The sequence below is a fragment of the Molothrus aeneus genome, unplaced genomic scaffold (genome assembly GCF_037042795.1).
Source record: "Molothrus aeneus isolate 106 unplaced genomic scaffold, BPBGC_Maene_1.0 scaffold_30, whole genome shotgun sequence".
Classification (NCBI taxonomy): Eukaryota; Metazoa; Chordata; class Aves; order Passeriformes; family Icteridae; genus Molothrus; species Molothrus aeneus.
Window position 1 is genome coordinate 2996622 of NW_027098964.1, and position 12636 is coordinate 3009257.

Here is a 12636-nt window from a genome sequence, read left to right on the forward strand (position 1 = left end):
AGGATTTTGGGGTTCAGGGCAGGGTTTTGGGGTTCAGGGCAGGATTTTGGGGTGCAGGACAATCCCCCCCATCCCCATTGCTCACGGCTGTTGAGCCAGTAGATCCGGGGGGCCACGGCGCTCGGGGGGGGCTCGCAGGGCAGCACCACGGGGTCCCCCTCCTCCACCTGCACCGGCGTCACCTTCTCCTTGGGCCACTGCGGCGGGGCTGGGGGGACAGCGGCTGCGGCACCCCGAAAACCACGGGGACCCCAAAACCCACGGGGACCCCAAAACCCACAGGGAACCCCAAAACAGGGAACCCAAAAACCCACGGGGAGCCCAAAACCCACGGGGAACCCAAAAACCCACGGGGAACCCAAAACAGGGAACCCAAATACCCACAGGGACCCCAAAAACCCACGGGGATCCCAAAACAGGGAACCCAGAAACACGGGGACCCCAAAAACCCACAGGATCCCCTTCTCCTTGGGCCACTGCGGTGGGGCTGGGGGGACAGCGGCTGCGGCACCCCGAAAACCACGGGGACCCCAAAACCCACGGGGACCCCAAAACCCACAGGGAACCCCAAAACAGGGAACCCAAAAACCCACGGGGAGCCCAAAACCCACGGGGAACCCAAAAACCCACGGGGAACCCAAAACAGGGAACCCAAATACCCACAGGGACCCCAAAAACCCACGGGGATCCCAAAACAGGGAACCCAGAAACACGGGGACCCCAAAAACCCACAGGATCCCCTTCTCCTTGGGCCACTGCGGTGGGGCTGGGGGGACAGCGGCTGCGGCACCCCGAAAACCACGGGGACCCCAAAACCCACGGGGACCCCAAAAACCCACGGGGACCCCAAAACAGGGACCCCAAAACCCACAGGATCCCCTTCTCCTTGGGCCACTGCGGCGGGGCTGGGGGGACAGCGGCTGCGGCACCCCGAAAACCAACGGGGACCCCAAAACCCACAGGGAACCCCAAAACAGGGACCCCAAAAACCCACAGCACCCCAAAACAGGGAACTCAAAAACCCAGGGAACCCAAATACCCACAGGGACCCCAAAAACCCACGGGGATCCCAAAACAGGGACCCCCAAAAACCACAGGGACCCCAAAAACCCACAGCACCCCAAACCCCAGGGAACCCCAAAACAGGAACCCAAAACAGGGAACCCAAAAACCCACAGGGACCCCAAAACAGGAACCCCAAAAACTGCCAGGGAACCCCAAACCCAGGGAACCCCAAACCAGGAACCCCAAAAACCAACAGGGACCCCAAAACAGGGACCCCAAAAACCAACAGGAACCCAAAACAGGGACCCCAAAAACCAACAGGGATCCCAAAAACAGGGGGAACCCCAAAACAGGGGGAAACCCCAAAAACCCACAGGGACCCCAAAACCAAGGGAACCCCAAACAGGCACCCCGAAAACCCACAGGGACCCCAAAAACCGACGGGGACCCCAAAAAAGGGAACCCAAAAACTGAAAGGAACCCCAAAAACCCACAGGAACCCAAACCAGGGAACCCAAAAACCCACAGGGAACCCAAAACCAGGAACCCCAAAACCCAACCAGGGACCCCAAAACCCAACCAGGAACCCAAATCCCGCCGGGGACCCCAAAACCAGACAGGGGCTCCTGCGCTGTCCCTGGGGATTTTGGGGTGGATTTAGGGGATTTAGGGGCCTCACTCTCAGCAATGACCCTGCAATCGGGTGACGGCGCCGTCCCCAGCGTGGTTTTGGGGTGGATTTAAGGGGTTTTGGGGTTATTTTGGGTGGGATTTAAGGGGTTTTTGGGGTTATTTTGGGGTGGATTTAAGGGGTTTTTGGGGTTATTTTGGGGCAGGTTTAGGTGATTTGGGCACTCACTCTCTGCGATCAGCCTGCTCTCGGGGGACAGCGCCGTCCCCAGTGTGGTTTGGGGTGGATTTAAAGGGTTTTTGGGGTTATTTTGGGGCTATTTTGGGGCTATTTTGGGGCAGGTTTAGGTGATTTGGGCACTCACTCTCAGCAATGACCCTGCTCTCGGGGGACAGCGCCGTCCCCAGCGCAGGTTTGGGGTGGATTTAAGGGGTTTTTGGGGTTATTTTGGGGTGAGTTTAGGTGATTTGGGCACTCACTCTCTGCGATCAGCCTGCTCTCGGGGGACAGCGCCGTCCCCAGCGCGGTTTTGGGGTGATTTAGGGGTGATTTAGGGTTTATTTTGGGGTGTGTTTAGGTGATTTGGGCACTCACTCTCTGCGATCAGCCTGCTCTCGGGGGACAGCGCCGTCCCCAGCGCGGTTTTGGGGTTATTTTGGGGCTATTTTGGGGCTATTTTGGGGCAGGTTTAGGTGATTTGGGCACTCACTCTCTGCGATCAGCCTGCTCTCGGGGGACAGCGCCGTCCCCAGCGCGGTTTTGGGGTGATTTAGGGTGATTTAGGGTTATTTTGGGGCAGGTTTAGGTGATTTGGGCACTCACTCTCAGCAATGACCCTGCTCTCGGGGGACAGCGCCGTCCCCAGCGCAGTTTTGGGGTGATTTAGGGGTGATTTAGGGTTTATTTTGGGGTGTGTTTAGGTGATTTGGGCACTCACTCTCAGCAATGACCCTGCTCTCGGGGGACAGCGCCGTCCCCAGCGCGTTGGTGGCCTCGCAGCGGAACCGGCCCTGCAGGCGCCCGGCCAGGCTGGCGTTGATGACCAAGGTCCCCCCCCCGGGGGACACCGAGACCCCCGCGAGCTCCGCTGGGGACAGCGACGGGGACGGGAAGGGGCGGCCATCGCGGGTCCAGCGGAACCTGCGGGGACACGGGGACGGTGACACGGGGACAGGAGAACAGGGACACGAGGACAGGGACACGGGGACAGGGACACGGGGACGGTGACACGGGGACAGGAGAACAGGGGGACAGGGACACGGGGACGGTGACACGGGGACAGGGACACGGGGATGGTGACACGGGGACAGGGACACGGGGACAGGGGGACACGGGGACAGGGGACAGGGACAGCAGGAGGGACATGGGAACAGTGGCTGAGGGGACAGTGGACACTCAGGTGACACAGGTGACTCTGGGGTGACACTCACTGCACAGGAGGGTGACACAAGGGGACAGGTGACACACAGGTGACACTCAGGTGACACAGGTGACACTCACTGCATGGGGAGGTGACACAGGTGACACACAGGTGACACACAGGGACACACAGGTGACACAGGTGACACAGGTGACACTCAGGTGACACAGGGGACACACAGGTGACACACAGGTGACACTCAGGTGACACTCAGGTGACACTCAGGTGACACAGGTGACACTCACTGCACGGGGGGGTGACACAGGTAACACAGGTGACACTCAGGTGACACACAGGTGACACAGATGACACAGGTGACACTCAGGTGACACACAGGTGACACTCAGGTGACACTCACTGCACGGGGGGTGACACAGGTGACACTCAGGTGACACACAGGTGACACTCAGGTGACACTCAGGTGACACACAGGTGACACAGGTGACACTCAAATGACACAGGTGACACTCAGGTGACACACAGGTGACACTCAGGTGACACACAGGGACACACAGGTGACACAGGTGACACAGGTGACACAGGTGACACTCAGGTGACACAGGTGACACTCAGGTGACACTCAGGTGCCGCAGGTGACACAGGTGACACACAGGGACACACAGGTGACACAGGTGACACAGGTGACACTCAGGTGACACTCACTGCACGGGGGGGTGACACAGGTGACACTCAGGTGACACTCAGGTGACACACAGGTGACACAGGTGACACAGGTGACACACAGGTGACACAGGTGACACTCAGGTGACACACAGGTGACACACAGGTGACACTCAGGTGACACACAGGTGACACAGGTGACACTCAGGTGACACACAGGTGACACACAGGTGACACTCAGGTGACACACAGGTGACACTCACTGCACGGGGGGTGACACAGGTGACACTCAGGTGACACTCAGGTGACACTCAGGTGACACTCACTGCACGGGGGGGTTGCCGCTGGCCGCGCACTTGAGCACGGCGTCGTCGCTGGGGAACACCACGAGCTGCTCCGGGGGCGCCTCCGTCAGCTCGGGGGGCTGCTGGACTGGGGGGGGCAGCGGCTGGGACCCCAAAACAGCCCCGGGACCCCAAAACCCACCCGGGACCCCACCTGGGACCCCAAAACAGCCCCGGGACCCCAAAACCCACCCGGGACCCCAACTGGGACCCCAAAACCAACCCGGGACCCCAAAACCCATCCGGGACCCCAACTGGGACCCCAAAACAGCCCCGGGACCCCAAAACCCACCCGGGACCCCAAAACCCACCCGGGACCCCAACTGGGACCCCAAAACCAACCCGGGACCCCAAAACCCACCCGGGACCCCAAAACCCACCCGGGACCCCAACTGGGACCCCAAAACCAACCCGGGACCCCAAAACCCACCCGGGACCCCAACTGGGACCCCAAAACACTGAGGGACCCCAAAACACTGAGGGACCCCAACTGGGACCCCAAAACCAACCCGGGACCCCAAAACAGCCCCGGGACCCCAAAACAGCCCCGGGACCCCAACTGGGAGCCCAAAACCCCACCTGGGACACCAAAACCCACCCGGGACCCCAAAACACCCAGACAACCCCAAACCCACCTGGGACCCCAACAGGGACCCAAAAGCCCACCTGGGACCCTCAAAACACCCCAAAACCCACCCAGACACCCCAAAACCCACCTAGGACCCCAACCAGGGACCCTAAAACACCCCAGGGACCACCCCAGACACCCCAAAACCCCCCAGGACCCTCCCCAGGAACCCCAAAACCTCCCAGGGATCCCCCAGACCACCCAAAACCTCCTTAGGACGACCCCATACCCCCCAAAACCACCCAAAACCACCCAAAACCACCCAAAACCTCCTTAGGACGCCCCCAGACCCCCCCAAACCCCCCCGGGGCTCCCCAAAACCTCCTTAGGACGCCCCCAAACCCCCCCAAACTCACGCTCGTGCAGGGAGTCTGCACCATCCGGGGGGGCAGGGGGGGAGAGACACAGCGTGAGTGGGGAGGGGGCTCGGGAGAGACCCCCGGGCAAAGCGGGGGGCAGGGGGGGGCTTCAAAAAATGGGGGGAGGGGGCTCAGAAAATGGGGTGGGGAAAAGGGGTCAGGGGGGAGGAAAGTGTGAGGAGGGAATTTGGGGAGGGGTCTTCATGCGGGGGGGGGAAGGGGAACAGGGTCAGGGGGGGAATTGAGGGGGGGTCTCCATGCAAGATGGGGGGGTCAGGGTCAGGAGAGTGAATTGAGGGGGGGGTCCAGGGTCAAGAGGGTGAATTGAGGAGGGGTCTCCATGCCGGGGGGGTCCCCACGATTGGGGGGGTGAATTGAGGGGGGGTCTCCATGCCGGGGGGGTCCCCACGATTGGGGGGGTGAATTGAGGGGGGGTCTCTCCATGCCGGGGGGGTCTCCATGCCTGTGGGGGTAGTGAAATGAGGGGGGGTCTCCATGCAAGATGGGGGGGTCCAGGGTCAGGAGAGTGAATTGAGGAGGGGTCTCCAAGCTGGGGGGGGGGTCTCCATGCTCAGTGGTTGAATTGATGGGGGGTCCCACGATCAGGGGGTGAATTGAGGGGGGGTCTCCATGCCAGGGAGGGGGGTCCCACGATCAGGGGTGTAAATTGAGGGGGGTCTCCATGATCAGGGGTGTAAATTGAGGGGGGTCTCCATGCCAGGGGTGTAAATTGAGGGGGGGTCTCCATGCCAGTGATGGGGAGGGGTCCGAAGATCAGGGGGTGTAAATTGAGGGGGGGGTCCCCACGATCAGGGGATAAATTGAGTGAGGGGTCTCCATGCCAAGGGTGTAAATTGAGGGGGGGTCCCCACTATCAGGGGGTGAATTGAGGGGGGGTCTCCATGACCAGGGGTGTAAATTGAGGGGGGGGGTCCCACGATCAGGGGATAAATTGAGGGGGGGGTCTCCATGCCAGGGGGGATGAATTGAATTGAGGGGGGGGTCTCCATGCCGGTGATGGGGAGGGGTCCCACGATCAGGGGGTGTAAATTGAGGGGGGGTCCCCATGCCAGGGGTGTAAATTGAGGGGGGGTCTCCATGACCCGGGGTGTAAATTGAGGGGGGGTCTCCATGCCAGGGAGGGGGGTCCCACGATCAGGGGGTAAATTGAGGGGGGTCTCCATGCCAGGGGTGTAAATTGAGGGGGGGTCTCCATGCCAGGGAAGGGGGGGGTCCTACGATCAGGGGTCTAAATTGAGGGGGGGGGGTCCCCATGCCAGGGGTGTAAATTGAGGGGGGGTCTCCATGACCCGGGGTGTAAATTGAGGGGGGGTCTCCATGCCAGGGGTGTAAATTGAGGGGGGGTCCCCATGCCGGTGGTGGGGAGGGGTCTCCTCATGCAAGCCCCTCCTGGCGCAGCGCAGGCAGCACCGAGGGGGGGTGGGGGTGACTCGGGGGGTGTCACCACCTCTCCCCCCCCCCCACCCCCCCTCGCCCCCTCCCCAAATTCCCACTCACACTCGGGGGGGATGACGATGGCGCCGCCGCGCCCCCCCAGCAGCAGCAGCAGCAGCACCGCGAGCCCCGCCATGGCCCTGAGGGGGGGAGGGGGGGTCACGGGTTTATTTGGGGAGGGGTCTCCACCCCCCCTCCATCCCCTCCGGACCCCCCCCCACCCTTTAAAACACCCCCCCACCTCCCCCTCCCCCCCCCTCCATTGTGTGTGGCGGCCTCCCCTCCCCTCCCCCCCCCCATGGCTCGTGCGGATGCGCCCGTTTCCATGGCAACGCCTAATGAGGGGACCCTGTCACCTTGGCGCGCGACCCCCCCCCCCAAACAACCCCCCTGACCGCCCCTCCCCCACCCCCCATCCCCCCTCCCCCCCCCCGCGGCCTCCGAGCGCCGCCCCCCCCCCCCCAATTCAGCACCACGGACAGGGACGGGCCCGAAATGCCCCGAAATGCCCGAAATCCCCCCCCAAAAAAAACCCTCAGGAGGGTTTGGGACCCCCCCAGAATCACCCGGGGGGGGGCACAGAGGTCTGGAGACCCCCCCCCCCCAAAACCCCCCCCGGTGCAGCCGGGGCTCCCCCAACCCCCTCCGTGTGCGACCCCCGACCCCTCCTCACCCCCCAGAGCTGCGGGGACCCCCCCCACCCAAAACCCCCCCGGGTGTGACCCCACCCCCCCAAAAACCCCCCCGGGTGTGTCCCCCCACCCCCCCCCGGCATTGCCGGTCCCGCCCATCCCGGGTGGCGCCGCCAATCCGGGGACCCCCCCCCTTTTCCCCAAAAATCCCGGAAGGATTTGGGATCCCCCCGCCCCCCCCCCACCCCAGCAATCCCGGAAGGATTTTTGGGCCCCCCCCCCCACCCCCGCCCCTCCACGAGAGAATTCGGGGGCCCCGCCCCGGCCACACCCGGCCGGAAGCGGGGGCGGCCCCGGCTCCTCGAACAAGGAGCCCCTTGTGGACCCCAAATTCCTTTGGGGGGGGGTGAGGACGGTGCTGCCCCTCCCCCACCCCATAAAGTGCGGACCCGTCCCCCCAAAAATCCCAAAAACCCCAAAACCCCCCTCAGGTGCTGCGGGCGGGGGGAGGGGCGGGCACCTGTAGGGAAATTGGGGGGGGAGGGGTGAGAATGGGGATCGCCCCTCCCCCCCCCCCACTGGGGACCCCCCCTCTGGCCCCTCCCGGACCCCCCCCAGCCCTGGGGGTCCCTCGGGGGGGGCGCGCGAGGGCCGCCCCTCCCCCCCCGGCCCCACCCATCTGTTGGACGTTGGGGACCCCATGGGGACCCTACAGAGACCCCCCGAGACCCCCCCGGGGCTGATGGGGACCCCCCCCCAACAATTCCTTGTTCTCACAGAGCCCCCTCCCCCCATGAGGATCGGGCCCCTACAGAGACCCCAAAACGGCCCCAAAACCGCCCCAAAATCACCCCAAAACGGCCCCAAAATCGCCCCAAAACCGCCCCAAAATCACCCCAAAACGGCTCCAAAAACGCCCCAAAACGGCCCCAAAACTGTCCCGAGCCCCCTCCCCAAAACGGGCCAAAAACTGCACCAAAATCTCCCTAAAACGGCCCCAAAACCGCCCCAAAATCACCCGAAAACGGCCCCAAAAACGCCCCAAAACCGCCCCAAAATCACCCCAAAACGGCCCCAAAAACGCCCCGAAACGGCCCCAAGACTGTCCCGAGCCCCCTCCCCAAAACGACCTCAAAACTACCCCAAAATCTCCCTAAAACGGCCCCAAAACGGCTCCAAAATCACCCCCGAAACGGCTCCAAAACCCCTCCCCAAACGGCCCTAAAATCACCCCCAAAACGGCCCTAAAATCACCCCCAAAACCGCCCCAAAATCGCCCTAAAACGGCCCCGATTCTCCCCCACAACAGCCCCAGAACCGCCCCGAGCCCCCTCCTCAAAACGCCGGGCCCAGACCCCCCCTGCCTCCCCCTCCCCACTCGGTTTCTGCCCCTGAACCCCCCCAGGATCCCCCAAAATTCATCGTGGATCCCCCAAAATTCATCCTGGACCCCCCCAGGCCCGGCCCCTCTGCTCTTCCCACCTCGGGAAGGAGCCCCCTCCCCACGGAGCCCCCTCCCCACCAGCCCAGCCCCCTATGGAGCCCCTATAGGGCCACCTGTAGCCCCATAGAGCCAAATTCCTCCTGACCCTATAGGACCACCTGTGACACCCTATAGAGACCCTATAGAACCACCTGCCCTATAGAACCACCTGTGCCACTCCACAGAGCCCCTATAGGACCACCTGTGCCACCCCATAGAGCCCCTATAGAACCACCTGCCCTATAGGACCACCTGTGCCACCCCATAGAGCCCCTATAGAACCACCTGTGCCACCCCATAGGGCCCCTATAGAACCACCTGTGCCACCCCATAGAGCCCCTATAGAACCACCTGTGCCACCCCATAGGGCCCCTATAGGACCACCTGTGCCACCCCATAGAGCCCCTATAGGACCACCTGCCCTATAGAACCACCTGTGCCACCCCATAGGGCCCCTATAGAACCACCTGCCCTATAGAACCACCTGTGCCACCCTATAGGGCCCCTATAGAACCACCTGTGCCACCCCATAGGGCCCCTATAGAACCACCTGTGCCACCCTATAGGGCCCCTATAGGACCGCCTGTCCCTCAGTCTGACCCCATAGAGCCACCTGTACTCCCGGTCTGACCCTACAGAACCACCTGTGCCCAAGGTGTGGCCCTATAGAACCGCCCTGTGTGCCCTGTGCCACCCCACAGAGCCCCTATAGAATCCCCTGTACCCCCCTAGGCCACCCTGCAGAACCACCTGTGCCCATGGTCTGACCCTATAGAATCCCCCAGACCCCAAATCTGACCCTACAGAGGCGCCTGTGCTTCCTGTCCCACCCTATAGAACCACCCGTGTCCCTCAGTCTGACCCCATAGAACCACCTGTGCCCCAGGTCTGACCCTACAGAGCCGCCTGTGCCCCAGGTCTGACCCTATAGGGCCCCTATAGGACCACCTGCCCTATAGAACCACCTGTGTGCCCTGTGCCACCCTATAGAGCCCCTGTAGAACCACCCATGCCCCTCAGTCTGACCCCACAGAGCCACCTGTGCCCCAGGTCTGACCCTATAGGGCCCCCATAGAACCACCCCATAGAACCACCTGTATCTCCCAGTCTGACCCTACAGAACCACCTGTATCTCCTGTCCCACCCTATGGAGCCCCTATAGACCCACCTGCCCTATAGAAGCACCTGCCCCTATAGAACTGTTCATGTTCCTCAGTCTGGCCCCACAGAGCCACCTGTGCCCCTGAGCCCCACCCTACAGACCCACCTGTGCCTCCTGTGCCACCCTATGGAGCCCCTATAGACCCACCTGCCCCATAGACCCACCTGTGCCCCTTGTCTGACCCTATAGGGCCCCCACAGCACCACCTGCGCCTCTGCCCAGCCCTATAGAGACCCTAGAGATCCTCCCCAGCCCTATAGAGACCCCACAAACCCATCGCGCTGTCAATCCCAGCCCCACAGAGACCCTACAGACCCTCCTCTACCTCCATCGGACCCTAGAGACGCCCCCAGACCCACCTGTACCTGTGCCCAGCCCTATAGAGACCCCATAGATCCTATAGAGGCCCCCTTCACCCTACAGACACCCCCAGACCCACCTGTACCTGTGCCCGGCCCCATAGAGACCCCATAGATCCTATAGGGCTCTGCCCAGCCCTATAGAGACCCCATAGATCCTATAGGACTCTGCCCAGCCCCATAGAGACCCCATAGATCCTATAGGGCTCTGCCCAGCCCCACAGAGACCCCAGCCCCACCTGTACCTGTGCCCGGCCCCATAGAGACCCCACAGATCCTATAGGGCTCTGCCCAGCCCCACAGAGACCCCACAGATCCTATAGGGCTCTGCCCAGCCCCATAGAGACCCCACAGATCCTATATGGCTCTGCCCAGCCCTATAGAGACCCCAACCCCGCCTGTACCTGTGCCCGGCCCCATAGAGACCCCACAGATCCTAGAGGGCTCTGCCCAGCCCCATAGAGACCCCACAGATCCTACAGGACTCTGCCCAGCCCCACAGAGACCCCATAGATCCTATATGGCTCTGCCCAGCCCTATAGAGACCCCAGCCCCCCACAAACAGCTCACAGCCCCGCCCCCAGAAGCCCCCCGACCCTAAAACCCCCCCCAGCCCCTCCTCCATCCCAATCCCAGCCCCACACGGACCCTACAGATCCCCTCCGGATCCCCCTTCACCCTCCCCAAACCCCAAAATCCCCCAGCCCCATTTTCACCCTCCCATCCCCCAGCCCCCTCCCACCACCCCCCGATAACGCCCCCAGCCCCCCTAAACCCCCCTCAGCCCTATAGAGACCCTACAGCTCCACCTAAACCTCCCTAGAAACACCCCAAGAACGCCCCCAGCCCCATTTCACCCCCAGAACCCCCCAAAATCGCCCCCAGCCCCACCTTTCCCCCCTCCCCACCCCCTCAACGCAGCCCCCCGGGACCCTCCCAGAGCCGCTCCCCGCGCTCGGCGCCCCCCGCCCCGAGACCCCCGCAATCCTCGGGGTCCCCCCCGATGGTGGGGAACCCGCCGGGCCCCCCGAGACCCCTCCCCAAATCCCCCCGGAGCCCCCCCAGGGCCGTACCTGCTCCGGCCGCTCCCAGCTCGGGGCTGCGGCTGCCGCGGGGTTGACATAATCCGCCCGTAGGCCACGCCCCCTCGGCAAAGCCACGCCCACCGGCCACGCCCCGTCGAGGCCACGCCCACACGGCCACACCCTGGGCGGGGGGCGGCGGGAAAGGGAAACACGGGGTGGGGGGGAAAGACCCCCAAGGAGGGGTGAGGGTCGCGATTTGGGGGTGAGACTCCCTCGGGATATTTGGGGTCCCCGATTTGGGGGGTGCAACCCCAATTTGGGGGGATGGGACCCCCATTGGGGGTTTTGGGGTCGCGATTTGGGGGTGAGACCCCCCGGGATATTTGGGGTCCCCGATTTGGGGGGGTGAGACCCCGATTTTGGGGGGGAAAGGCGCCTGAATGGGGAGATTTTGGGGTCCCGATTTGGGGGGGTGAGACCCCCAATTTGGGGGGCAAAGACCCCCAAGGGTCGCGATTTGGGGGTGAGACCCCCCCGGGATATTTGGGGTCCCCGATTTGGGGGGTGAGACCCCAATTTGGGGGGGTGGGACCCCCATTGGGGGTTTTGGGGGCACGATTTGGGGTGTGAGACCCCCCGGGATATTTGGGGTCCCCGATTTGGGGGGGAAAGATCCCCGAGGGGGGGTTGGGGATCGTGATTTGGGGGGGTGAGACCCCCATTGGGGGTTTTGGGGTCGCGATTTGGGGGTGAGACCCCCGTTAGGGGGGGTTGGGGCTCCCCTTGGGGGGTTTTGGGGTCGCGATTTGGGGGGGGCGAGACCCCAATTTGGGGAGTGAGACCCTCCTGGGATATTTGGGGTCTCCGATTTGGGGGGCTGAGACCCCGATTTTGGGGGGAACAGACCCCTGAATGGGGAGATTTTGGGGTCCCGATTTGGGGGGTGAGACCCCAATTTGGGGGGATGGGACCCCCATTGGGGGTTTTGGGGTCCCGATTTGGGGTTAAGAACCCCCCCAGGATATTTGGGAAGCCCGATTTGGGGGGGGGGGGGGGGGAGACCCCAATTTGGGGGTGAAAAGACCCCCAAGGAGGGGGTTGAGACCCCCCCCCCCCCCAGGGTATTTGGGGTGCCCGATTTGGGGGGGGGGGGAGACCCCAAATGCTTGAGACCCCCAGGGGTTTTGGGGTCCCCTTTTTGGGGTGAGACCCCCGGTTTGGGGGACAAAGGGACCCCCCCCCACCCATGGGGTCTCTTTTTGGGGAGGGGGAGAGAAACCCCAAATACCCGAGGACCCCCCCCCCCCCCCCAAAATTTATTGGGGTCACCTGGGAATGGAGCGACCCCCAAAACTGGGGGAGGGGGGGGGGGAAGGGAATGACCCCCAAAAATTGGGGGGAACAGAATCCCCCTCCCCAAATTCCCATTGAGGGAAGGGAACGGGACCCCCCCCCCCCAAAATTTGGGGATTTTGGGCACCCCCCCCCCCTTGATGTTTGGGGGGGGGAGGG

At 63.2% G+C, this 12636-nt stretch overlaps 1 protein-coding gene across 1 annotated transcript in view; it reads right to left on the reverse strand.

The window, feature by feature from the left end:
- L1CAM (L1 cell adhesion molecule) overlaps positions 1-11303 on the reverse strand; it is a 30662-nt gene extending 19359 nt beyond the window's left edge. The window contains exons 1-6 of the mRNA XM_066570235.1: positions 11173-11303; positions 6527-6603; positions 5006-5020; positions 4004-4109; positions 2574-2776; positions 86-208 (exon numbers count right to left, since the gene is read on the reverse strand). Of these exons, the coding sequence (XP_066426332.1) occupies positions 86-208; positions 2574-2776; positions 4004-4109; positions 5006-5020; positions 6527-6603; positions 11173-11222 (574 nt within the window). The 5' untranslated portion in view covers positions 11223-11303. The remainder of the gene's footprint in view (positions 1-85; positions 209-2573; positions 2777-4003; positions 4110-5005; positions 5021-6526; positions 6604-11172) is intronic.
- Positions 11304-12636: the final 1333 nt, after the last annotated feature.